This window comes from Falco punctatus, assembly GCF_963210335.1.
Source record: "Falco punctatus genome assembly, chromosome: Z".
Classification (NCBI taxonomy): domain Eukaryota; kingdom Metazoa; phylum Chordata; class Aves; order Falconiformes; family Falconidae; genus Falco; species Falco punctatus.
In genome coordinates, this window is record NC_137586.1 from 11,664,787 (window position 1) to 11,691,749 (window position 26,963).

General features: G+C 59.9%; 1 protein-coding gene across 1 annotated transcript; it reads left to right on the forward strand.

The window, feature by feature from the left end:
* Window positions 1-14,571: 14,571 nt before the first annotated feature.
* Window positions 14,572-26,747, forward strand: TESK1 (testis associated actin remodelling kinase 1). Its single transcript, XM_080371442.1, has 10 exons — window positions 14,572-14,942; window positions 21,911-22,032; window positions 22,172-22,220; window positions 22,447-22,593; window positions 22,772-22,854; window positions 23,223-23,313; window positions 23,559-23,642; window positions 24,104-24,193; window positions 24,320-24,470; window positions 24,703-26,747. The coding sequence occupies exons 1-10, from the start codon at window positions 14,724-14,726 to the stop codon at window positions 25,743-25,745; spliced, it is 2,079 nt and encodes a 692-aa protein (XP_080227568.1). The 5' UTR covers window positions 14,572-14,723; the 3' UTR covers window positions 25,746-26,747.
* Window positions 26,748-26,963: the final 216 nt, after the last annotated feature.

Here is a 26,963-nt window from a genome sequence, read left to right on the forward strand (position 1 = left end):
TCAGGCCAACAAGGGGAGAGCTGTGACTATCAAGACGGTTTCTCAGTGACAGGCTTGGGGAATGGGAGAATGGGGCAGGAGCTGCTGATGGCTCAAGGGGAACAGGCTGTATCCTGCCCTGGAGAGCTGAGGGCTGCCCACTGCTGGAATGGCAGCATCCTTCCAGCCACCAGCAACATGGTAACGTGACTCATCCAAAAACTTGGCAAGCCACTTCTTCTTCCAGTTTCCCGCAGAGAGGATGACTCACACCTCAACCCCCCTAGCCCCTGGTGCAAAGACCAGCCAGTCTACTGTATCCCATGGGGATCTCAACAAGTACTGGCAACCCCAGGACACAGCACACAGTCTCCATAGGAAAGCCCATATTCTCCAGAGGAAGACCCAGGAGGCCTCTAGTGCTCCTGACACAGAGAAAGAGCACAAAAATGCTGTTAAAGAACAACCCCCCTGAACTACAGCTCCCCCAACCTCCTCAGGGACTACAGAACACAGCAGGCATCCCAGCTGACACAGGGATTCATCTCACAGCTCCCCACATCTTTCCTGAACACCACCACTGTCACCGCCTTCTGCAATAGGGATGCTGTCCTGATTGCCCCAGGAAGGCCACCACTGCTCTGATTGCCCCGGCTTCATCTGTCTGCCATGCAGAGAACTGGCCACCCCTCTGCTCTCAGGGATACCACCTGCTCCCCAGAGAGACATTGCAGCTCCCACGCTGAGACCTGCTTCCCTCCATCCCCCAAAAAAACTTCACCCCACCACAACCTGACGGATGCCCCAGTGTCTCAGGATTGATGCAGACACCAGCTTCAGACCTCCCCAGCGCAGCCATTGTGGGCTCAATGAGGTAAAGCCACATAATAAATGTGCAGGTAGAGTAGCATCAAAACCTTTTCTCTAAGAGAGGCACAACCCACCGTTACCTGCTTCCTTGGGTTCCCCATGATTCTTGGGACCAGAGTCCTTTGGTTCCCACGCAAGCAGCGCAGGAGCAAGGACCAGGAGAAAGGCCAGAGCCAGCCCTTGCAGGGCCATGCTGGCACAAAGTTCCTGGGCAGGACTCAGTCTGAGCTACTCAGTGAAGGTATCTGTGTAATCCAGTGCAGGAGAGGTGCAGACACAGAAATGAAACAGCTACACAGGGAAATCACATGTGGTGCAAGAAACTTCCTCTTTGAAAAGAGAGTATCCCACCAGCCGCAGGGCTGCTCCTCACCCATCTGCCTGCAGGCAGTGGGTCCAGGCTCAATGGGGTCTCCTGGGTGCCTCAGTCCAGCCCTTTTACTGGCTACCTCAGGGTCCCATAGCCCTGCTCCCACAGACCCTTCCAAAAACTTCTCAGGTCTGTCTCACTCCTCTCTCCCTCCAGATCCTGTGGTGGATGTTGACTAAAACACCCCTGGTTCACCTGCCCAAGCCCACCCCACGATGCTCTTTCATCATGAATCACTTTTGCCTTGAAATCTCTCTACTCATTACCTTAAACTGACCCAACTGCAACAATCTTGCTGTTGAACCCCACCAACAGACCTTTCAGATCTGACCAAGTTTCTGAACCAGCCAGATGTGGCTTGTTTCCCTTCTCCTCCAAACCTTTCCTGCTACCCTGCTCTGAGCTACACTTTCTCAATGCTTTCTAGGATGTGAAGTGCCTTGACGTGGACAGTGCAAACAGTCCTGGGGGTAAAAAGGTCTTCCTGGAGCTGCATGGAGAAGACTTATTCCTGTCTCTGGCTAGGTCAGGCAGGGTCTTTGGGTGTGGTAGGGAATTCCCTGGATGCTCCTGATTTTGGGCCATAATCCCAAGGCTGGCTCCTTCATACTCGCCCAGTCTCCTGTCCCTGAAGATGTCACCACCAAGCTCTTGTCTGAGCCCTTTTTCAGCTCACACACTGTTGCAGGGCTTCAAGCTTCCATGAGTTTTGGCTGCCTGTGCTGTTGCAGCTGTCCTGGGCAGCCCCTCTGTCAACTCTGTGGTTTATACATCCTCTCTCTGTATCCCTGGACAGAGGAGCAAGGTTGCTTTATGGTCCTGGGAACAGGTGCTGTCACACAGGGTGCTCCTCATCACCTGGCTAGGACCAGTTGGCCCAGAGGTCCATGGCAGGTCTTTTCCCAGGAACCACCATCCTCAGCACTGCAGGACAGTGTTTGGTGTATCTAGCTGCATTACTCCACTAGAGCAGCAACACTGAGGGGTTTCTGGAAGCTAGCTCTCTCCTAAGATCCATTCAGGAACATCAGTACATCAAGTCCAGCTGCCTCACATACAGCTGTTGTGAGATTAATGGGGTAAAGTCATCTAGCAATTTTGCAGCAAGGGAGCAGCCACACTAAGCCATGCCCTCCCTATTTCTTTGGCAGTTCCCTGGGCTTTGGGGAGCCAGGCTATTTTTGTCCCTGTGAAGCCAGCAAAGGTGCAAGCACTCAGGAGAATGGCCACAGTCAGCACTCACTGGGTAATGTCCTCATAAAATCCCAGCATTAGAGGTGGATGCTCTGACTGCCTCTCTTTGCCATATGAAAGAAGCAAAAACAGTGAAAGAAAACAGCTAAGCTTCAAAAATACATGTGATGCAAGAGGCTTCCCATTGCAGCTGATAAAGGTATTTCTTTTCCCCTAGTCCCTGCACAGGGACCTAGAAATCTGTGGGGTTTTTTCTTCCCCCTTAGTAATTTATCATTTTTTTAGATTTGCTGTCTTGTTGTATAGCATGCACTAGCAAGATGCTGAAGAAATACTGAAATCCCTATCTCTTACACAGTAATAGAGCTGCTAGTTCAACTGATGATGCCTTACTTTACTGGGAACCACACAGCAGAGTTCAAGTGAGTGAAGGTTTCTAAGGGACTGTCAAGTAACACAGCAACTCATGAATCCAAACTTGGCATGGCATGATCAACAGGAGGTGACAAGGTCCAGCTCTGTGAGGCCACTCACTGTCTTTCCAAGAGTACATCACGTGTGGGCTGCACATACTCTGTGGACACCACTCTAGTCCTTGCAGTCGGACAAGGTCTCACAAAACGATCTCAACACACCTTCGATACTTTGTAATATGGATTTCCTGCTATAGCAGTGGATGTCTACATTTTTTCACGTGATAAAGCCAGCCAGCCACATACCTTCTTCTCAATGGGGCTGAGGCCCCAGGCCAGTTGATTTGATCATTGTAAACATGATGGATGGGCCCTTGCCTGAAGGGGTCAGTCCTCGATGAACTTACAGGACTCAGACCTTCAGATTGAAGAGAGAAAACCCCAAACCACCTTCAGTTTATGATCAGTTTTACTTCTGATAAGGAAGAACATTGAGAGCTCAAAACCATTCACAAAACCACAAGGAAAGGAGAAGCAGCTGTGGCTTTTGAGGATCAGACTTTGTGGAAAGCACTGCTAGCATACCCACCACATTCCCTTACAGTAAAGCCTATTCCTATCGCAGACCTCACAAATAACAGAAATATATTTGGGGCTTATTCCTGTCCCCACCCCATACGTGTCCTTGAGGGAGCCCAGTGTGAGGTATACCTATGGATCATCAGACATGGCCATGATGATGGGGGTGGGCTAAGGCCATGCTGGGATGTCACCCCACAGGTGGTGAGTCAAGATCAGGCATGGAGAGGGTAACCCAGCCAGGGCCAGCCCCAGGATGGCCAGGGAGGAGTCTGCTCCCTGCACAGCACCAGCACATGACCCTGTGTGATCTGGGGGGCTGCATCTCCACATGCTGCTGCTTCATCTCCAGGATGCAGTATCTGCCTCAGTAAGGGCTGCAGCCTGCACTACTGGAGAGCAGAGGCTTTTCTGGCAGAGAGCTGGAAAATGCCCACAGGATGCTGGATAAAGCCCAGCCTCGAGCCCTGCTGTGGGGTCTTCCACATTACTCCATCGACATTCCCAACCCCATCAGCTCTGAACCTGCTTCCATGCAGGGATCTTGCAGTGCTATCAGGGACAAAAAGGCCAGTGCACCATGCCACCTTGAACTTAGGAACCCTCCAGCCCCTTCCCTGAGGTGACAATAAAACCCAGACATCCCAGTCCCCTACGGCACTTCTCCACCAGAGCTGGGGCAGAACCCCCGACCTATGGGCAGAAGGAGGGCAAGGGGAGCCCCAGTAGTGCCTGGCTGCAGAGGGATCCCTCCAGGGTGACAGCCTGGTCGTGATGGAAACATCTGGGGGGTATACAGGGATCTGCGCTGGCCTGGAAGAGGGGTGGCATTGGGGCATCTTTGCTGTCACCCATTTGGCCGCAGCAGCCAAGGCAGGGACTCCCTCTGCTGGCACTGGCCACCCGAGGCTGACATCTCTGTTCCCAAGGTGGCTTACAGAGCCACCAGGTCTGTCTGTGGCCTGGCCTCCCCCAGGAGAGCTGGGCTGAGAGCAGAGGTGTGACAGGGGACAGCTCGGCAGGGTGCAGGGCTCCCAGAAGGGCACTGCTGGGTGCTGGGCAGAGCTGTGGCAGGCCCTGGGGCTGGATAACCATCCCTCCTTCCCCTCCGCCAGCCTCTTTCCAGGGGAGGGAGCAGGACCTGCTGCCTGCTCTCCACAGTCAGCATCTCCCCACCTTTCTGAGTCCATCTGTGCATGCCCCCTTGCCATGCCCCCCTCCCCAGAAGCATGGACCGAAGCCAAGCAAGTCTCTCTGCCCCAGCGCTGCCACCTTGACACGGGTCCCTCTGCAGTGACAGCCAGCCCACGGCCCCCCAGCCCAGCCTGCCCAGCCCATCTGACTTTGTGCTGCAGCCCACACCTACACCACAGACACCCCCACTTCCCTCCACTCTCAGAGTGCAACCCTCTCCCATCTGGCTGCACACTTGCTGACAGCCCAGAAAGATATTTTTAGCACACAAAATTGGACATAAGCAGTTCGCAGCTGGGAGAAGGGTGGAGTAAGGCTGGAGGGATGTGGGATGCTGCATATTGGTCTGAGGAAGATGTGCTCAGAAATGGGGTTTCCAGCTCTGACCTCTGAGTCGTTCCACATCTGCTCCAACTGTCTTCAGCACGTCCCACCCTGGTTCTTGGACAGGGAACCTGGCTAAGCCCAGGAAGTGGAAATTGTAAATTTGGAGCAGCATCTCAGGCCAGGCTAGCTTTGCTCCAAACCCGCTGCCTGAAGGTGCCGCTTTCAGGGCAGGCTCTCTGCACTAATTCCAGCACTTCTGACATGCTCTCTCTGCCTCCAAGTTCCATTCCCACATCCCCTGATCTGCCCTCTGGCAGGAGTGGCAGCATATTGTGCCTGTGGTCTGTCATGCTGCCTGAGAGGAGGCTCTCTGTCTCCTAGACAAACGCTTCACCCTGCACCTCCTTCATTGCACAAGCCTCTCAGCATTGCTCCTGTTCAAATGGTCCACCCAACCCCATGTGCTGGCTGCACATGTCACAGCTCTCCATAGGCAGATGATGGAGTACATGTGTTTGGTGGAGTCAAGAGTGTCTCCTTCCATACACGGGTCTTAACTAAAGAGCTTGGCATTTCCCCTTTTCAGCTCTCAGCCTGTACAGCTTCCAGAGGAAAGCAGATCCTGAGGAACCGCCTATACCACCCAGGGTAGCTGGGAACAGAGAAGTGCCCAAAATATCCTGAGCCCAGAAGGAACCTGATGAATAGGGAAGAAGAAGCCAAGCAGCTGTTTCCCCGTGAAATGGAACCAGTGGACTGGTGGAGGAGGGGAAGGTGGCACAGGTAGTGGTGTTAACTGGCCTTCTGGGGGCCATCGTCCTGCCTGGTGTTGCACCCATGTTGCCTGGATGCGCTGCTGCCAGGGTGACCCTGAGCTGGCACAGCTCCTGCCTGATCCATCCCAGGATGCCTGGCTGCGTCCTGGCCATGTGGTTGTCATTGGCAGAGCGCTGTGCCTTCCCAAAGCAGCCTGCCTTGCACATGGGTCACTGGAAAGCCAAGGTCTGAGCTGGACCCCTGCTCACCCCTTTCCTCAATGTGTGGCCCCTGCAGAACCCCCTGAGAACCTGCTAGCTGCCCCCCAGCCTTCAGCCTCTGACCCAGGCTTGTCATGGTGCAGTACTGTTCCCCACAAAGGTTGGGCAAGTGGACGAGAAGGAGGGAGGAGGGCATTGCATCCTGGTAAGTCAGTGTGAGTGGTGGGGACAGCACGGTGCCCAGGGAACAGCTGCCTTTTGTTGTATAAATACGCACATGAAGTCATGTGCATTTCAGCCAAAGGAAAAGATCCAGAGCAGGTCTACAGCAGTGCCACAGCTGAGCTGGGGCAAAGGGCAGGTTCCATCTCATGCAACAACCTCCCATGGGGAACCCCCACTTAGCCTGGCCTATTCCCCCTTGGCCAGCAGAAATCCCACAGAGCCCAGGGCCATGAGGCAAGCAGGCTGGGGAGGCAGGTTCCCAGATGGGAGGCAGTAGGGAGGAAGGGTGGATGCTGCTTCACCCCTGCCACAGAGGAAGTCAAGTCTCTGGCTGGCACTGGGAGGAGGATATCAGCCTCCCTTTGGGGAGCCTGGTGAGACAGTGCTTATGATAGTCCTTCTTGGTGAGAGTCCAGGCTACAGGGCATGTACACGGATGCTCCTGAATATCCCATAAGAAAGGACTCACCATGCATCATGGTGTGACTTACATCCCAGGTGTCTGACTGGTGGTGACACCCTCGGTTCACCCACAGCCTGCAGAACTGGGTGCCTCCTGGCTGTAATTACTCCAGGAGACCAGTTTGTCCAGTGCTGGTGCAATCAGCTACTGTAGAATAAGGGCTCAGCAGGGTGGGGTGACCAGCCACCCATGACACAGGTGGACAGAAATTAGGCCATGGTAATCAAAGGTATTAATGTGTTGTGGTGGTATGCAGGCACTGCCTGGGAACAGGGCTCCCAATGTGCAGGGCACAGGAGGATCAAAGCTCTGCCCCATTCATCTCAGCTCTGCCTTTTGCTGGAGATGGCAGAGATCCCAGGTCAACGCAGCACTGTTGCCACTTGTCCTGGCTTAAGTATCACTTGCTTCTGCTGCTGCTGGCCTCGGACCATCAGCCTCACATGTTTGCCACTAACGTAGCTGAGTAGGACTCACTATCCTTCCTCATCTTTTACCCACTGTGGGGTACAAGGCTGCTGTGTGTGGACAGGCCTGCTCCTTCACTCTGTTGTGTTGTAGGCATGTCTCCATGTAGAACAACACACGCCTCCTTTCCTTGCCTTTGTCTTCATGGAAGATCCTGGCACACCTCGCCTGTGTCAGACCCAACCATGTACGCCAAGATGTGGGAAGGTTTTTTCAGCCCCAGCCCCTTGGAGCATGCTGATGCTCTTTCTCAGAGGTCACAGGGTGCCTTGTCTCATGAGAGAGGACAGGAGATGAGAAAGGCTGGCAACTCTGCTCACAGAGCTTGCCAAATCTAATGAGATTTCCAACAGCTGGCAGAAGCAGTAAAGAGCTGCTTTATCAGATGCAAGCAGCAGCACGACAGTGACTTCCACACCGAACACAGCACAGCTGCCTTCCTTCCTCATACTGGACCAAGCTCCAGCCTGTGCTGCCTCAGCCTGCCTTGCCTCGACAGGGTCTGGACAGGGCATAGGGACAAGGGAAAGAGCTGGGAAGTGCCCCACAGTAATAGGGAGCTCCTCATCCTGCTGGTGCATGGAGAACTGATGCTCCACTTCCCAGCCCATTCAACATCTGGACAGAGCATCACTGTCCACATAAGGCTGTGGCTTCCCTGACCTTCAGGCATGTGCTGGTTTGGGCTGGGATAGAGTTGATTTTCACCTTGTAGTCCAGAGGGGGCTGTGTTTTGGATTTGTGCTGAGAACAGTGTAGATAACAGGGATCTTTTTGTTACTGCCGAGCAGGGCTTACACAGTGCCAGGGTCTTTTCTGCCTCTCACCCCACCCCACCAGCAAGGGCCTGGGGGTGCACAAGAAGTTGGGAGGGGGCACAGCCAGGACCCGAACTAGCCAGAGGGATATTCCATACCATAGAATGTAGAACTCAGCATATAAAGCTGGGGGAAGAAGAAGGAAGGGGAGGGACATTTGGAGTGATAGCATTTGTCTTCCCAAGTAACCATTACACATGATGGAGCAATGCTTTCCTGGGGATGGCTGAACACCTGCCTACCCATGGGAAGTGGTGAATTAATTCCTTGGTTTGCTCTGTTTGCACACAGGGCTTTTGCTTTACTTATTGAACTGTATTTAACTCAACCTATGAGTTTTCTCACTTTTACCCTTCCGATTCTCTCCCCCATCCCACCGGGGTAGGGAGTAAGAAAGCAGCTGCGTGGCGGGGTTAGTTGCCAGCTGGAGTTAAACCATAACAAGACAAAAGGCTTTCATGGACATCCAGATCCCAGCATCATCACCCTGATCCTCTGTGCCCCAGCACAGAGAGGGGAGGCCAAAGGGGAAGGCAGCAACTGCAGGAGGACAGGCACACAGCTCGACTCTCCTCTGCTTGGAGGTGGCCATGTCTATGTCTCCTCCTGGGAATGGACCTGGTCCATGACCTCCCTTGAACCTGTCCTATTTAGCACAAGCCAAAACTGTGTCAGGGAACCAACTGAGTGGTGTGGATGATTACAGGACTGTGCTCAGGTTGAGGAGTTACTCAGAGCGGTGTAGCCTGAGTGACCGCTGGCTCAAGGGTGGGGTGCTGCCTGTGGCACCTACCTTTTGCTCAGACATGTGGGAGAATAAGTAGGGCTCCACAGTCGCTGCTTGGGGGCAGGACAGCAGAAGGGAATGGAAGCGTCTTTCTCACCCATGCTGCTGTGACAGGGGTGGGATGCACCTTTCCCTGAACATAAGCTCAGATCTCACAGGGGAATGGTTCTCCAGTCTGATGTATTGCTTTCCTCCAGAAGGTTTTCCTTTTGTCAGCAGTGGGATAGGTAAGGAAGCTAAGGCAAAGGTGAGGATGTTGGTTTATTAATGTAGGGTCTCTAGGGTGGACTGTGCACATGGGTCAGTTCTGTAGGGTCTCTGGCAGACCCTGTGCTAAGTTATGCATGCCCTCACCGGCCTTTCCCTCCACATTGCTGTGCTGCTTCTGAGTTCCTCCCTGCAGTAACATCAAGCCATGTAGATCAAAGCGCAGTGATGAGCCACAGGTGAAGGCTCTTCCCCAAAGCCAAGACCCATGGAGCACTATCAGCCCCACTGTCCTGCAGCTGGTTCTGTGGGTCACAGGGCTGCTCCTACCAGCTCAGCTGAAGGCAGTCCTTGACCTGCTCTGATGTGGTCCCACTCAGCCCACCATTGCAGCCATACCAGTTTCTTGGCACCTCTGCTCCTGTCTTACATCTGGCAGAACCACAAGCACTTCAAGGATGCTGCCCTTTGGCTGGGGAGTGTTACTTATAGCCTGGCAAGAGAGAGAAGATGGAGAGAGCCTGGCACAGCCTCCTGGCAGGAGTGTGGAGCTGCTGAGAGCCCTGTTTCCTAGGGCCAGGTCAAAAGGACAAGGAGCAGCTCTGTACCTGCTGGGCAGCCATGGAGGATGGGAGCATGGCAGGTATTGGGAGATAAGCTGTTCAGAATGGTTCAGGAGCAAGGTGGGAGACACTGGAGGTGGTAGCATTGCCCCTACCTGTTTGGCAAGAGGTGACCAGTGAAGCTATCTACAGTGTTGACTCACTGCAAGGACATAGCTGTGCTCACATGGCTGCATGTCGTGTCACCACAGGTCACAGGTGGTGCAGGCATGGCCAGAGCAGCTCTACGCTCCTTGTCAGAGGTGGTGATTGGTTTTGGTTTGTCAGCCTTCTCAGTGTCTTCAAAACCACAGCCCACAGGCCTTCCAGCAGGCACACGCTCAGCTGGGTTCAGGCATCAGCCACCCAGTCCCCTACCACCCTGGCAGGGGCACTGGGGCTTGTTTGAGGAGAAGCAGAGCAAGGAACTGAAATCACTGCCCGGCACTAAGAGACAGGGATGAGATACAGATGGCTGCCTCCACAGATGTCAAGGTACCAGCGCCTAGACATGAAAGGCGTCAAATGGAGATTACAGGAGGCACTGAGCAAATGCTGCCAGGTGCTGTGCTGACTCTGCTTGTAGAAAATTAACGACACAACAAGTATTTGCAGCCCTCGTGTTGCAGACAGCGCCGCATTGCCCTTGCGGCTGGAGTGCCGGGGGGAAGGAACAGGGGGGCAGCAATGTGCCTGCACAGTGGGGGTCTCACCAGTCCCTGCTGGCAGCTGGCAGGAGGGCTGCTGCAGCTCGCATCCATGGCGCCGGGTGCGCAGCATGCAGGGCCCTGTGCTCGCTGAGCTCAGCAGCACGCAGCGTGCTGGGAAGTGTAGTCCTTCCGCATCGCTGTGGTGCGGTGACCCCGGCTGGAGGCCAAGTGCCCACCCCAGCCGCTCATCGCTCCCCTCCGCAGCCACACGGGAGAGAAAATACAACAAAAGGCTTGTGGGTCGAGGTAAGGCGAAGGTCACTCTGCAGTTACAGTCAGGGCAAAGCAGGCTCGACTTGGGGAAATCAGTTTAGTTCATTACCACCCAGATCAGAAAACACCCCGAGCAAGCGGTGCAGGGGGCTGGGCGATGGGGGCTGGGTCAGTCCCTCACCCACTGTCCCTGCCGCTCCTTCCCCCTCGGGGACGGGGCTCCTCACTCTGCCCCCGCTCCAGCCCGGGCTCCAGCCCACGGCAGCAGTTCCACGACCTCCTCCGCCGTGGGTCCTTCCCACGGGCTGCGGCTCTTCACGCCCGGCCCGGCCCGGCCCCCCGCGGGGGCACCGGCCCTGCCCCAGCCCGGCCCGGCCCGGGCTCCTCTCCCCGCGGGGCCGCGGGCCCTGCCCGGAGCTGCTCCAGCGCCGCCGCCCGCGGGTCACAGCCCCCTGCGGGCACCCCCTGCCCCGGGGGGGGCCCTGCCCGGGCTGCGGGGGGGGAGCTGCTCCCCCGGGGGCTCCGCGGGCTGGGGGCACGGCCCGCCCCGCCGGGGGCCGCCCCGCGGGCTGGGGGAGCCGCTGCTGCGGCGCCTGGAGCCCCCCGGCCTCCCCCTGCCCCGGCCCGGGGGCCGCGGGGCTGCTGGGCTCGGTCGCACTTCAATACACGGTCTGAAATACACGATCCCTGCGGCTGCCACCGGCACTGACGGGCTCGGCCTTGCCCAGCACCGGGCCCGGCTCGGAGCCGGCTGGCACGGGCTGCGCCGGGCACGGGGGCAGCTTCTGGAAGCTTCTCACAGAGGCCGCCCCTGTGCCCCCCGCCACCAAAACCTTGCCCTGCAAACCCACTGCAGCCCCCCGTACTGTGTGCTGTTGGGCATCACCAGGATGCACACAAACAATTCTCCCATGTACTCTGGGCTCCTCGCACTGACCAGACCTCCTACCTAGCAGCTTGCAGCAGACCCTGCTGTGCCTCCCGTCCTGTTGTCCTGTTTGCTATGGGGCAGAGGAGGGAGAGACATTTGCCAGGGACTGGCCCTCTCACAGGCAGGGAGCTGAGCAACATGCAAGACAGTGGCAGGTGTGGCGATCTGCTGGGTGATGTGTGGTAATGTGGGAAAAGAGCAGAGGTTGTCAGGGGACAGGAGGAGAGACAAAACCCCAAACCAAGAAGCTGCACCCACACTCTGGGAATAAGCACCAAAAGGACTCAGCTGATGTTTTTTGTGCTGCTCACCTTTGGGTCTGCAGCGTCCTTCCAGGCTGGAAAACCCTCCTGCAATGAAGCCTTGTGCCTGCTCTGGCACTGCTCCACACACTCACTCCTTACAGCCATCCCGGGACACCCACAGCAGCGGCCATTCATTTTCCTGAGAGTTTGCAGAGAAGAAGCCTCAGGTGTGGATGGGCTCTCGCACACAGGGGCAGCTCCAGTTCTGCCTCTGGGGCTCTGAGCAGGGCGAGCCTTCAGTCAAGGGTGGGTTACTGTTTTCTGATCCCAATCACAGCTGTGCTGCAAGGACCTGGTGGTGCAGGTGCTGGTGTGGAACAGGGGTGGGAGTGCAGAGAGGACCAGGTTTCCTGCGTGGAAGCCCCCCTGCATCCCTCACTGCCCCGCCCGTAGCCTGGACACCCCACAGCCATGGCATGCCCTGCTCCTTACAGGACACCTCCAGCCCCTGCACCTCTCCAGCACCAGCCTCCCAGGCTGTTTGAAGGCTCTTGCCCCTGCACTGCCTGGGTGATGCACCATCCCCAGAAGGCAGGGAGATGTTTGTTAATCCCAGAGCTTTCTCCCCATGACAGGGGGAGGGTGCAGAGCCCAGATGGAGAAGGGCAAAGACGACAAAGCCCCCCTCCTCTCCCCACTGCAGCTCCACAGGGCCAAAGCACAGCCAGGGACACCGCCTTTCTGCTCTTCCTCACCAGGGCTTGAGAAGCTTATTCAGGGTTTGCTGCAGGCTCAGCCCAACCTCGTTTTGTACCCAGCTGCCCAGAGCACACCTGCCTGCACCATGGGAGGGATTTGGGACATAGGAGACCTTTAGCCATGCCTCAGTTCAATGCTGTTGTGCCAGGCAGGAACAGAGCGTGGTGGAAATAGCACAGCAGAGTTACCAGCAGTGATGAGAGAAGGGACCGTAAATCCTGCAGCAGCACTTTCCACAGTCAGGGCGGTCTCCAGGGCTTTAATTTATTTGTTACAACTTAATTGGATGTAAACCCAGTCACTTGTAAGCAGCAGGAGGCCTGAACAGGCAGTGGTCCTGAGCTTCTCTGCAAGATGCCTTGCCAGGGTTCTCCATCTGCTGTGGTGCCTTGACCCTCAGAGAGCCGCTGCTCACATGCACTCAAGGGAGAGGCAACGTTCACTCCCCTTCTGGCCCCAGCTGAGCTGGCTTTGCTCCTCTGAGTGACTCCCTAGACCACTGAGGAGCGGGTCACTGGGCTGTGGGTGCAGCAGGGTGCTCAGGGTACCCGGGCAGACAGGGAAGACACCCACCGCCATCCAAGCAGCTGCAGCTGGCTATCCCAGTGGAAGGGCAGAGCCTGCAGCCTCCTGCCCCCACACACAGACACTGGTCTTTCCTCTCCGTGCCCATCATGGGAGGCCTGTGAAGCTGCTCCTGTCATTCTGTCAGGCTGTTGTCAGTGGGACAGATGTGTGAGGCCTGGGAAACCTGATAATGTGGCCTGTTACACGGTGCAGTTCCCCACAGCTGCAGCAGCCTCCCTGGCAAATGCCATCCATCGCCTTGGCCGGTGGAGGCACCAGGCTGAAGCAGCACTGGTGAGGAGAGGAATGGCTCAGACCCCACAAGACAGACACTGGCAAAGCCATGTCCCCAGTCTCTGCCTCCCTACACGTAGGAAACCAGACTCGCACAGACCCACTCTCTTCTGTGGACCTGGAAGAGCAGAAGTACCATGCATTTCTGCGGGCAGGGAGCTGCTCCCACTACAAAGAAGTCAGAGGCTCAGTTTCCCTGCTTTAGCCCACAGGGTTTATTGTCCCTCCTGGGACAAGGAAGAAAACCCATGGCTCATGGTCCATGGTGTTTACACTGTGTGTGGTGGCACTTGGAGCCAAGCACTGGCCAAAAAATGCCAAACCAGGAGACACTCACATGCAGCTGCTTTTCCCAGCTAGGAAAGCAGCTAGAGCAGTGCAGGGCATGTGGAGCCAGGCGCACCGCACAGGGAAACAGCTGGAACAAGGCAGTTGTGGGGTAGCTGTGGAGGCAGGGCAGTGCACAAGGGTTGTGGCAGCACCGGGGGAAGCAGCTGGGGCAGGGCTGGGCCAGCGCAGGCAGGCGGATGCCAAGGAGAGCAGCAGTGAAATGTGTGGGGCCAAGAAAGGGCAGATCCAGCCGCAGGGAGTCCCTGGGCAGAAAGGACAGGACCCATGCAGCCTCTGAGCGGGGAAAAAGGCCAGGGAGGGGGGCAAGAAGCAGAAGGAGACCGGGGAGAAGTGGAGGAGCTCAGGGAAGGGAGAAGCGCCAAGAAACTGTCACTGAGAGGCTGCAACTCCCTGCTCCTCTGGAGGACAGTCCCCCCAGGCCCTGGGACACCACCCAGGCAGGGGTGGGTGCACAGAGAGCAGCAGAGCCCCACATCCACAGCGGCATCCAGCCTAGCAATGGTGAGGAGTCATCCGAGCCTGCACCAGTGGGGCCCATCTTGGCAGCGGCTGCTCATACGGGGGAACTGGGCTGGGGCTGGATACATGGGGAGATCAGCTGCCCACGCCCTTGGTCCGTCTGCTGAGGAGCTGGGTGCTATGGGGAAAAAAAAGAATCCTGCCGCTCCAGTGAGCATCCGCGCAGGGCCCAGGGGAGAAGGAGAGTCCACCCTTCCCAGTGTGCCGCCAGGTGGGACCCAGGGGAGAAGGAGTCCGCACGGAGCAGCCAGGCGGTTACCGGAGCACCGCGTCCGCGGGGTCTGCCCAAGCCGCGCACCGGCCGCCCGGGCCCCATAGCCCCGCGGGCGCCTACAGAGATGCCGGCTCGGCACCCCGGCGGCGCTGCCCGGGGGGTGCGCGGTCCCCGCCGGGGCGGGGGGGCTCCGGCAGGGCGCGGCGGCGGCGGGTCCCAAGGAGTTAAGGGCTGGCCCCGCCCTGGGCCCGCCCCGCCGGTGCCAGCGCTCGGGGCGGCGGAGGCGCAGCGCCGGGCCGCGGCGGGGGTCGGGCCGCTGCCGGGCCAGGAGCGCCGCGCCGCCCGCCCCGCGCCGCCGCCGCTAGCGTCGCCCCGGGGGCCGGGGTGCGGCGGCGGGGGGCAAGGCGGCGGCTCCCGGGCGGCGGGGCTGCCCGGCCGCGGGGGTGAATGGCGCTGGGGGTGCTCGGCGGGACCGACATGGAGTGGGAGAAGCTGCCGCGGCGGCCCGGGGAGAGCGAAGGGGAGGCGGCGGGGCCCTGGCCGGGCTGCGGGCGGCTGCGGCCCTCCTCGTACAGGGCGCTGCGCAGCGCCGTCTCCACCCTGGCGCGCATCGACGACTTCTACTGCGAGAAGATCGGGGCCGGCTTCTTCTCCGAGGTCTTCAAGGTGTGCGGGGCGGGGGCGGGGATGGCGGTGCCCGCCGGGGTCGGGCATCCCCGGCGGGGCCCACGCAGCCCCGGCCGGGCCCTCGGTGGGGGGCGGGGGGACCCCGGGTCCCCAGCCCCGGCGGCTGGGCGAGGTCGGGGGGGTGGGGCGGGGCGGCGGGGACCTCGGGTGGCGGGGAGCCCCGTCTCCGCCGGGGGTGTTGTCCCTCCGTGCAGGCGGCAGGGAGCGCGGGCGCTGTTTACAGCCCGGGGGGGCTGAGCGCTGCCGAGCGCTGCAGCGTGGTTCGCAGCGGGGCCGCGCAGGGCACCGGGGTACCGGTGGGGCGGCGGGCAGCCCAGCCCCGGGGACCCCTGTCAGAAGACTGGAGCCCCGGCCCCGCCAGGCCCAGGGCGTGCCTGTGGCAAGGGGCTGCAGGCAGCATGTGCAGCCGGTCCGAGGCGATTTCCAGCGTTGTTGGGCCTGTTCCAGACGGTGCTGGCCAGGCAGATGTGCAGGGTGTCCCACGGGAGCCTCCCGAAGGTGACTGGGTCTGGGAGAGGGCTGTGATGCTGTGTGGCAGTGCGGAGGCTGGTCCCCAGCAGGGACCCCGGAGCTGCCTTTGTCCTCCATCCTCTTTGGGACTGCCAGAGCAGGGATGCCGGTGTGTGGCCCACACTCTGGTTAGGGGTGCGTGGGTGCTGGTGGGGACCTCCGGGTCCCAACAATGCGGCAGAGGAGCGTGGTGACAGCACCCTGCCAGCTGGAGGGCTGTGCCCTGCCCAGCTGCCACCGCTCCCCTCCCCATCCAAGGGGAGGTGTGTGCACATGTTGTTTCCATCCTTGGCATCACTTAAGGCACCACAAACTGTTGGGTAAGGACTGCCCTTAAGCCGTGCGTCTAGTGGCTTTACCCCTCGGGAGGGAGCAGGTTTGGGCTGGGCAGGACCCCAAACACCTCCCATCACTGTTGCCGTGGTCCCAGGCAGCCCTGTGCCGTGCCCCCTGCGTGGGACCACGCTCTCATGCACAGCACAGCTGGGCATCCACATCCTGGTGGGACCCTGGGGTGTCTCTCCAGCCCTGCCACCATTCCCCCTTCAGCAGGGAGACGGCAAGACCTGGATCCTCTGCAGCCACAAGAGGGGTGTCCTGTGAGGGGCCGTGGCAGGCATACAGAGCCGTGTCCCTCTCCTCCATGCTCCTTCCTGCCCCTGCAGAGCCATGACCTCTCTGCTGGCCAGGTTCCTGCTATTGATCTCTGGCTTGGAGTGCACGGCAGCACCTTGGAGCAGAGGGAGGCATTTAATAATGTCAGGCGTGGATACAGCTCTTTAATAATGGATGCTCCCGTGTCTTGGCCAGGCCACAGCCTCTCCTTGCCTCGCTGTGCCTGTTTTTCCCGGCCCTGTGGGAACCACAAAATGCTCCTCCCACCCGTTGTTCATGATCTTGTGGGGCCACTTGCACGTAGGATTTGGGGGACCAGCGGAGGTTGTGGGGGGCGTGTGGGATCAGGCAGCAGGAGCTGGTGTGTGTGCGTGCTGGAGAGGAGGCAGGGGCAGGAGGGGGCCAGATGGGGCTTTGTGCTCTTGCAGTGGGTTGAGTCCAAGAGCTCAGCAGGATGATGGGGCAGGCCCGGGATCTGAGCTGGGGTTTGGCTGCCTGAGCTTGCGAGGAGGATGGAGCTTGGCAGGGCAGCACAGGAACTGTTTTCCTCCTACCTCCCTTGTTCCTGCTGTTGCTTTCCATGGCCACTCACGGCTCCCTCCTCTGTGTGGCTGCTAGGTCCTGCTTCATTCCAGCCTTGGTGGGCGTGGGGGATAGGGAGGGGACCTGGACGCCTCTGTCCCTATGTGTTGGTATCTCAGCCCTGGTGTGCAGCCGAGCCAGGGCCAGGCAGGGTGCTGGGGTACCAGCACGAGCATCTGACTGTCTTCCCAGCATTAAAGCCAAAAGGCTCAGTGTCTCTGAGGCCCGGTATCCCAAGCTAGCTGCGGGGTTGAGCCTTATCTTACCTCAGCCAAGCACATCTCTCAGAAAGGCTGTCCGGAGCAAACAGGAGACACCAGTGATTAAAAGCTGCTCTTTTCCCTAGAGGTTGTTCCCAGCTGATGCCCTGCTATGCTGCAGAGCTGGGCCATTTCCCTCTGGAGCAGCTGGTTCTCACTGCCTTTCCCTGCGTGGTTTCAGAAGCACCAGGCCACCCCCGTTCTCGGGTACACGGACATTGCAGCAAACCACCTCTCCATCCCTAATAGACCAAGCATATTGAACCAGGTGTGTTTGTGCCAGACATTTTCTCCAGCCCTTAAAAGCACTGTTGCATCTCTTCTCCAGATCCCTCTCTTAGATTCCCATGTTCAGTCTGCAGCAGGTGCAGGGGCTGTGGGCAGCATCCTGGCTTCACTGTCCTGGGAGCTGTATCCAGAGGTCTTTGACCATCTCTGCACCTTGTGCCCCGCTGTCACCCATTCTCTCAGAGATGCTGCTTCCTAGGGTGCAGCCCTTCAGCATGCACTGCCCTGTGTCCCATTTCCGTGGTGCTGGGGCAGGGATGGGGGTGCAATATTAGTAGCTCCCAGCACTGACAGAGCTCAGGTGAGGGCTTTGGCACGATTGCCACCCACCTGCCACCTGTCACTTCGCTACTAACCTTTGAGATTTTGTATTTACTCCCAGTTTACCAGTGCAACTAATGGCTTGATTCCCTCCCTCTTTATCTGCTGCCCTTCATCAGTGGACCTTGCCTTGTTTTACAAAGGAGGGTGGAGTGGCATGACACAGATGGAGAAACTAAGGCAGGCAGGGAGGAAGTGAATTTGCCAAGGTCAGCCAGCCAGGAGCAGCCCTGGCCCTGCTGTCACCGCTTGGGAGCCCTGAGTGCTGGAAACACATGCTGACTAGCTGGGGACCTGCCAACAGCTCTCCTGCGCTGTCACGGGGTGTGCCTTGGGCTTGCCAGTGAGAGCTGGCAATGATCTGCTGCCATCGTGCAATGCCACCACTGCCCTGGCTGCTGGTGTGCCTGTGGTAGTGCTCCGCGGAGCACAGGAGGTGAGGGCTGCTGCTCAAGCACGTGTTGGGAACGGATGCTGCACGGTCTCCACCTTTTGCTTCCCCAAAGGAAGTCTGTCTTGACCCATTCTGCCTTGTTGGTGTGATGAGTAGGTTTTCCAGTCCCACCCAGCAAAAGACCTGTTGCACTACTGGGATTCCCCTGAGCTCAGATGCAGCCGTTATCAGCAGGTGTGGGGTTACCCGCAGCATTGCTAACCGGGCTCTCGGGGGTGAAGGGTGCAGGATGATATCCCAAAATGACTGTGCCTTGCCTGCACTGGGCTGGGACAATGGGATGAGCACAGAGCGGGGCTGTGTGTGAACCTGTCCCCCGAGCAGGGTGCAGGGGGTCTGGCTGCTGAGACCCCCAGTTGGGGGTTGGGGGGGGGGCGGAATTCCATCCTGTGTCTAGACAGGAGCGCCGGCTGTGGGGAGGGAGCAGGCCAGGCCGTCTGCTCGCTCTGATTAGCATGCTCTTTAAATAAGACTCTAATTTCCGCTGTTAAAAGAGCTCAGATCCCTTGTGCCCAGGCTGGGGCTGCAGCCAGCCCCATCCCATCCCCCAGCCCTGTGTGCTGGCAACAGATGGGATGGGGACAGGCACGCCGCTGCACCCCAGCTCATCCACAGCACGTCCATGAAGCACCCAACAGAGGGGCCATGTGGGGTGCTGGGGGGGATCAGGGACGGGCGAGGGCTTGCCTGGTTCCTGGGTGGGGGACTGGTGGTTTGTCCTCCCCCTACACCCCAGCACGGCTGCCTGGCTGAGCTCAGCTCCCGGGAATGCGCTGGGATTCCTGGGCACCATGCCAGAGTGAGGAGAGGCGAGGGGACGCCATCCTGGCTGGGGAGGCTCAGCTACCCGCTGCTTCCCTGGATGGTGGCAGGGAAAGAAACCCCCATAGCAAGGGTCTGTGTCCCACCAGGGGTCATGGCTTGCTCCCTCCTCTGCTACGCCTGCTTCTGGAGAGCTGCCAGGGCACTAGGCTGGTGTTAGCACTTGGCCAGACTGGGTAAACTGGCCAGTGTTTAGGAGGCTGTAGGAAGACCCTGAGGGCATAATCCCTTCCCTGCTGGCCTTTGGCAGCAGAGCATGCCGGGGAGATGGCAGGATGCAGTCTTGCAAGGGAGCTCAGGGCTCTTGAGTGCCCTCAAGGAGGTCATGGCCCACGAGTGAGGGGCTGGGGCTGTCCTGGCAACCCCTGGAGCCCTCCCTGCCCTGGGAATGGAGTCCTGGAGAAGGACATCAGGGCAGGGCTGTGCTGCCTGGGAGCTCCTGGGGTCCCTGGGAGAAATTCTGGAGAAGGGGCTTTCACTAGACCTTCTCTCCCCCAGGCTGCCTATCCTGTGGGATTAAGTCGTTAGGCGCTGTATGGCTGTTCACCCAGCCTATTGCAATGGCAGGAGGCTTTTTAATGAGGAGTTAAGCTACGGGCACATCCCAACCGTGGGGAGCTAAGCCATTGCCCACCGGGGGCTGCTCCCTGATGCAGGGACACTGCTGCTGGTGAGGACCCAGCCAGCCCCACAGTGCATGGCCACCAAGTGTCAGTGCCGTGTGTGCCATCCCTGCTGTGGGCGCATGGCGCCGGAGCCTTGTTACTCGGCGCCGTCCCGGCAGGGCTGAGCCTGCCTATGCCATCGAGCCAGGTCCTGCTGCCTGGCAGCTGCTGGTGCCAGCCAAACCGACCAAGCCAGTCCTGCCAGCCCTGCACGGCATGGGAAGGGAAGGCAGTGCTGCCGCCGGGCAAGCTGGGTCAGGAGTACTGGGCTTTGCTGGGCGGCACCCAGCACCGGGGTCTTGGCAGGACTGGGGGTTCTGCTGGCCTGGTCCAGGCTCTGGTTCCTTTGGCCCCTGGCTCTGCCTGGAGATAGAGGGGCCAAGGGAGACCTTGCCCACCTGCTTTAGCCAGGCAGGCCCCCTCCTCAAAGCCAGTGCAGCCACCAGAGCATAGGGAGCACTGTTTCTGTGTGTGGTGCTGCCTCCAGCTGTCCGCTGCATAGGGGTGGGGGTGGAGGGGAGGGGAGGCAGCGATGGTGAGGATGGAGCAGGGGTGCCCCTTGCCCTGCATGCTGGTACAGTTGTGGACAGGGAGCCCTAGGACGCTGGGATGGGGCTCTCAGTGGTGCCAGGTGCTGCAGGGCAGTGATGGGGTAGGGTGAGCAGGGTGGTGGGCACAGGGAGGACCTGGGGTGCCATTAGAAGATGGGGTACCCTGGGTATATGCGGGGCTGAAGGCACTATGCTCCCCAAAGCAGGGGCTGCGCCATCATCCTGGGACGGACTCTTGCCGAGCCCAGGAGCTCTGTCCATTGCTCAGCGAGGAGGAACCATGGAGAAACCCATCCTCCCTTCTCCCCACAGCATGGTGGAGGGGTGGGATGGGGACCCACAGTGCCAGGCGTGTGGGGTGTCTCCTCACTCATCCAGGGTCCATCCTGATCTCTGCTGTCACGTGGCCTCTGCCCACAGGCCAGGGGTGCTGGGTGCCTGGAGCTGGCTGGAGGTGATGCAGGTGTTACCAGAGCGGGGTGCCTACGAGCAGGCGGCTGCTGAATTATTCAAAGCCTCCCCATGAACAAAATGAACTGGTGGTGGCACTGCAGGGTTGGGCCGGGCTAAGCTATTGCCTCTTGCTTCCACTCCGCCTGGGGCTGGTTTGGTCTTGGTGTGCTCAGACGTATATATAGAGAGGGATCTTTACGAAGCACTAATTACCCCCCAGGCCCTTTGGTGGGGGAAGCTGCTGCCTACTTCCCGTGTACGGAGTGCTGGATGAGTCCCCATCTCAGCATGCACCCCAGGACAACTACTCCCCAAAGCAATGCCAGCCACATGGGGTGGGAAGGGAGCCCCAGAGACCCCAGTGTGCCAGCCCCTGCTCATTGTGATGGGGACAGGGGGCAAGCTGTGAGCTGGATGAGGAGCACTGAGGACCCTGTCTCCAGCCAGCCCTCTGTGTTTTGCCCAGGGAGGTGATCCCTGTGGCAGTAGGTGATATGGGAAGGGCCAGGAGCTGGCAGCAGCACAGCAGCTTCAACCAGCATCAGCTAAAAAGGAGAAGAGCAGGCAGCTGACGGCAGTGCCAAGGAATGCCTGCGCCTCCGTGCACAGCTTGGTGTGTGCCCGGGGGGCAGCTGGGATCTGCCTGGTTGTCCCCCACAACAGCTGCTGCTCTGAGGGGGACCAGTCCTACCCCCAGCCCTCACTCAGGAAGGGACCCTCAGCACGGGTTCAGCCCCCCGCCATGGTGCTAGGGCAGGGGATCCTGTGCTTATCCCTCACCCTAAACACACTGGGGCACCACAGAAGGACAGGGATGTCCATGCTTGGCCACGCTCCCAGCTGCTGTTCCTGGCAGGGGGGCAGGCCCGCAGCTTGCACGATAGTGTCAGGCTGGGGCCGGCTAAATATACAGCCTTGTCTCAGTGCCGTGCCCCACCAGGCTGGGGTCATGCACTAGGGCAGTGCTGGCCACTCCTGGGGCTGTTTCAGGGGGGCAATGTGCCCCTTCTGTCCTCCACCCCACTCTGGTAGGGTCTGGCTGGGTGGTACTGATCCAGAAAAGCCCTCCTTGGTATGCCCAAATCCTGCACATGCCTGTCCTTGCAGCAGGGCTGGGGTCACAGCTTGCAGGAGCTGCCATTGCCTCTGCGGGAGGGCTTGGGAGTGTTGCATAGTGGGGGGAGCACAATAAGCGGGGCGCCTCAGGAAGGATGGGGTTGTGCACATCAGCACTAGGGTTCTTGGGGTGCTGCTGTGCTGGGAGAACCCTCCCTAGCCCTAGCTGTCTCCAGGGTACCCCATGCCTTGGGTGCATGGGGTGCTCAGCTCCTGCTTCTAGGACTTGGGTGGGTGCTGGGTGCAGGCTGGTATCTGGGGGGGGCTGTGGAGGCACATGGGCCTCAGCCTCCCTTGCACCCCGCTCCAGGTGCGGCACCGTCAGTCAGGGCAGATCATGGTGCTGAAGATGAACAAGCTGACCAGCAACCGAGGCAACATGCTGCGGGAGGTGCAGCTCATGAACCGCCTCTCACACCCCAACATCCTCAGGTAGGACCTGCTCCCCCACTGCTGTGCCCATTGTCCCCCCTTTTCCCTCACCGGGGCTGTTTGGAGCTACTGCGGTGCTGGATGAGTTGCCGGGGCTGGTCCTCACTGCAGCCGCCCTCAGGTCACTTCTGTCTCACAGGTTCATGGGGGTGTGCGTGCACCAGGGACAACTGCATGCACTGACGGAGGTGAGAGCAGGGCAACGGCTGTGAGTCTTGGGGTTCTTGCAGACTTGGGGAGGGGACAGTGGTGGCTATGGGGACACTTTCTCAGCCCATGACACATGTGCAGGGCAAGGTCTACTGGGGGGGACTGTGCTGGGGGTGGTTGGGGGATGTGCTAGCATGAGAGATGGGCATCAGGCATTATGGAGCGGGGCGGGGGGCGCAGTGATGCTATGGCCCTTCCCGTTAGTACATCAATGGTGGGAACCTGGAGCAGCTGCTGGACAGCCCTGTGCCCCTCTCCTGGTCCATGCGTGTCAAGCTGGCCCTCGACATCGCCTGTGGCCTGCGCTACCTGCACTCCAAAGGCATCTTCCACCGTGACCTCACCTCCAAGGTATGGGATGCTCCAAAGCATCCCATTGCCCTCATTGTCCCATACCCATGCTGCTGCCCCAGGCATGACCAGCTGGGGGGCAGGAGGCTGCTCTGTGCTGGGGCATCCAGATAGCAGTGGCTGGTGAGGCAGGGCTGGTGCGGGGTTGGGTGTGACAGGGGTCCTCCTGTGCTCCCAGAATTGCCTGGTGCGCCGCGAGGCCAATGGCTACACGGCTGTAGTGGGTGACTTCGGCTTGGCGGAGAAGATCCCCACCTACAGGTGCGTGGGCAGCGTCCACCCTGTCCATCCTCATCCTTGGAGTGGGGGGTTTCCAGCCCACTTAGAGCAAGAGCTGGGGAGGGATGGACATTTGGGATGCAACTAGAAGGGCAGGGATGGGGGGTGGTGGGGGTGGTCCCCAGCGGTGGGGACCCATAGGGCAGATGGACACATTTGGGGCTGGCTAGAAGGGGATGGAGTAGGGGATGGTGTGAGTGGGGAGAGATGAGTTTGTGGGATGCATGAAGGAGGGTTAGCTTGGGAAGGGAGATGGAGATGGTGATTAGGGCTGCCCCAGCGGGTGGATGGGAGGTCGGACAGGGATAGGGGGCTGTGGGCAGCCCCTAATGTCCCACCGTGTCCCCCAGCGAGGGCAGTGAGAAGGAGCCGCTGGCTGTGGTGGGCTCCCCATACTGGATGGCGCCTGAGGTGCTGCGAGGGGAGATCTACAATGAGAAGGTGAGACTCCATGGCTGCCATGCATGGGACTTTACCCATGCTTGCACTGCCACTGGTTTGCAGGATTTGCAGCCCTGAGAGCTCCTGGGATGCAGAGGGAAGGTACTGGGGATCCCTTGGGTGGCGAGGCGGCAGGGCCCCTGGCATGGCTGCGCAGTGGGGAGGGGGCTGTGGGTTCGCAGAATGGTGGGCATGCTTCCTCAGGGGCTGCAGGGATCCCCCTCACGACTCCCTGCTCTCTGCAGGCCGATGTGTTCGCGTATGGCATCATCCTGTGTGAGACCATTGCTCGTGTCCCTGCTGACCCTGACTACCTGCCCCGCACTGAGGTGACTTCCTGGGACCTGGGCAGGGAGGGAGGGTGGCAGGCAGCAGCACTGGGGCTGGGGCTGCTTTACCAAATGAGGGGGACCACACTCCTTTGCGGGGCAGAGCCCTATGTGCAGGAGTTGCCCTGCGTCTCAGGGCAGGGGTGCTGTGTCCCAGATGCTGCCCAGGGAGGGATGCCCTCTGCTCATAAGCTGTTCTCAGAGTCCGTAGTTGGCTTGGATGAGGGAAGGGGACAGCTGGATTCAGGCAAAGAGCAGGCAGTATCTGTGTCACAGCATCCCCAGCCTTGCCCCAACTCGGGCTGAGACCAGGGTCCCCCCTTGCTGGGATGCTGCCAGGTCCACAGCCCTGGGTGGCACACAGTCAGTGTGAGGGCGGGGGGCCCAGCTATCCTGAGTCCCCCAGCCCGTGTGGTGCCCCAGGGGACCCAACCTCACTCTTCCTCCTTTCTCTGGTACAGGATTTTGGTCTGGATGTCACCACTTTTCGCACCATGGTGGAAGCAGAGTGCCCAGCGGCCTTCCTCCAGCTCGCTTTCCACTGCTGCAGTGTGAGTCTCCCAACTCTGCTTCCCAGGACAGCCGGGCAGGACAGGCAGCCTTGCCTTTGACAGGCAGAGCTCCCTGGGGTGCTTGGGGGGCCCACAGGCCTGATGGTTAACCCCTCCTGTCTGCAGATGGAGCCCGCCTCCCGCCCCTCGTTCCTGGAAATCACGCAGTGCCTGGAGGGCATCCTGCAGCACCAGCTGGGTGCCGAGGGTGTGAGGGCCACCCTCCTCAGCTGCAGGGAGAGTCTGCCTGCGCCTGGGACAGCAGCCACGCTCAACGGTACGTGGGCATCCTGGGGACAGGCCATGGCAGGGTGCAAGGAGGTGGGGTGTTGGGTGTCCCATCCTACCCTGGCAGCTGTATGGGGAAGGAGACAGGGGTTGCATGAGGTCTGTGGGATGGAGCCGGTCTCTGTGCCCCCCTCACAGTGCACCCCTGGGTTGTGGGGTGCCCAGCACCCCGTAGCACCTTGCACTGGCAGCTGGTGACCCGCCTCTGTGCCTGTGCCCAGGGGAAGCCAGGAGGGTGGCCAGCCGAGCCAAGCAGTCACCCCTGCGCGAGCTGGGGATACAGCACCTGCAGCCGGACCAGCGCCTGTCCCGCAGCCAGTCCGACATGTTCCCCCCAAAATCGTCCACCCTGCTGCGGCCATTGGAGCCTTACAATGGGGCCAGGACCAAGGAGGCATCCCCTCGCATCAACCCCTTCTCCCAGCGCGAGGATCTGAAGGGGGGGAAGATCAAGCTCTTCGACACACCAAGCAAATCGGTCATCTCACTCACCTTCGACCTGCCGCCCCCTGCCCTGCTCCAGCTCAGCACTCCCGTGACACCTGAGCCCACCGTGGAGGTGCAGTGTGACTTCTCGTCGCCTGCTGCAGCCCCCCGCAAGTGCCACTCGCTGCCTGCCTCCCCTGAGCTGCCCCACCGGGGGGGCCTGGCACTGGGCATGGAGTCCGTCTGTCCCGCTGATGATCCGCAGCGCCCTGCCCTCCTTCCTCCCCCAGCTCGGGGACAAGCCTACCCCCCCAGCCCTGGGGTGGAGGAGCGGATGGACTGCGGCCCCGACAGCCCCGAGCTGCCACAGCTCCCCACACTGTTCCCCAACAGCAACTTCATCCGCACAGCATCCTTGGACATCCAACCCTGGCAGCCAGAGCAGCGAGCCCCCAGTGGGCTCCTCTTCAACAACAACCACGTGGTGGTCAGCAAACCCGTGGCTTGGGGCAGCAGCCTGGAGCACAGTTTCTCTGAGCTCAGCATCCCCTGCGCAGCAGTGCTGGAGCGGACGGAGCGTGCAGCCATGCTGCCTGGGCATGGCTCTAGCACCATTCTGGAGCAGGATGAGGTGCTGCCCTGTCCTGGCTGCTGCCTGGGTCCGTTCAGCTTCAGCTTCACCTCCGTTTGCCACCGGCCAGCACCCAGCCCACCTCGCTACCAGAACCTCAACTGTGAGGCCACGAGCCTCCTCTGCCACGACAGGGGCCACCACCAGAAGGCCCCAGGGCCAGTGCTGGCAGAGCCCAGCCTGAAGCTGCCGGAGGCACAGTCCTAATTTTGGGGATCCTGGGGAGCAGGGCTGCCTCCAGCCACCCCCTCCCCAGCCACAGCACCGGGCAGGTGCCAGAGCCTGGTGCATCTCTGCAGCCTGTCCTCGCTCCCTCGGCATTTGGTGGCTGCCAGTGGCTGCAGTGCCCTGTGCCATGGCCTCCACAGCACAGCCCAGGCGCTCGGGCACCCATCCCACCAGGATTGGCCTTGGGGGTCTGCGGGGAGCCCTAGGGGCTGGGCTGGGTCCGTGCTGGGGACTGAAGTGCAATAACAGCCTTGCCCTGAGCATGGTCCAGTGCTGCCCCGGGCGGCAGGGCTGGTCCCCCGCGGGGCCCCTGAGGCTCAGACCCTGCATGTGGGACCCCTCTTCCCCACAGCCCCATGCCTTTGTGAGCTCTCCCAGGGGATGTACAATGAGCCTGATCGCCTGGGAGAGCTGGGAGTCTACTGTGCTCCAGGGGATGAGAGGGGCTGGGCTGGGGGCAGAGGGGTCAGTGTGTGTATGTGTGTGTTTGGGGAGTCGGGGGGGGGGGGGGGGGGGCGGGGGGCTGGTGGGTGTCCATGTGCTTCCCTGCAAGCGTGTGGAGCACAGCCAGTCCCTTCCATGGGGAGAGGCGTGCAGGGGACCGGGAGCAGGGCGATGCACATGGGGAAGTGCACAGGGAGGATTGCCAGCGCTGGGATTGCCCCAGCCCACCCAAAGCTGAGAGCTGGGTGCTGAGCTGGCACAGAACCCTGCCTCTCCCTGGCACATGGGGTCAGGAGCAGGGTGTGGGCAGAGGGGCCAGGGTGCCTTCCTGGCCGTGGTGGGAAGGGGCTGGTGGGCAGCACAGTCGGGCTGCCTGCACCCTGGCAAGGGTGGGAGCGGGCTTTCCTCCCTCCTGCACAATGCACTGGTGAATGCAGAACTCCTGTGTTTTTTATTATTATTATTAATAATAATTGCTAGTAATATATACCCAGCTTATTTAAAGTGTTCAATAAAAACTGAATGTCCCAGCAACTCGGGCTGCTGCTTCTGTCTCTTGGATGCATGTCAGACGTGGAGGGGAGCCCAGCCCCAAAAAGTTGCACGGGCTTGTCTGGGGCTTCTGGGGAGCCCCTTGGGGATCACAAGCCAGCCTGGCTCAGCCCAAGATCTCAATGCCTCCAGAGTGGCCATCTCATTGAAATGGGTTTGATCGAATTCCCATTCATTATTTAGGTTCTTTGGGTTCATGCC

Bases quoted from the DNA above. Each gene is read 5' to 3' on its own strand.
- TESK1 (XM_080371442.1), top strand. From the start codon at position 14,724: ATGGCGCTGGGGGTGCTCGGCGGGACCGACATGGAGTGGGAGAAGCTG. The intron at 23,314-23,558 runs GTGAGACTCCAT...TGCTCTCTGCAG, and splicing joins GGGAGATCTACAATGAGAAG to GCCGATGTGTTCGCGTATGG. The intron at 23,643-24,103 runs GTGACTTCCTGG...TCTCTGGTACAG, and splicing joins ACTACCTGCCCCGCACTGAG to GATTTTGGTCTGGATGTCAC.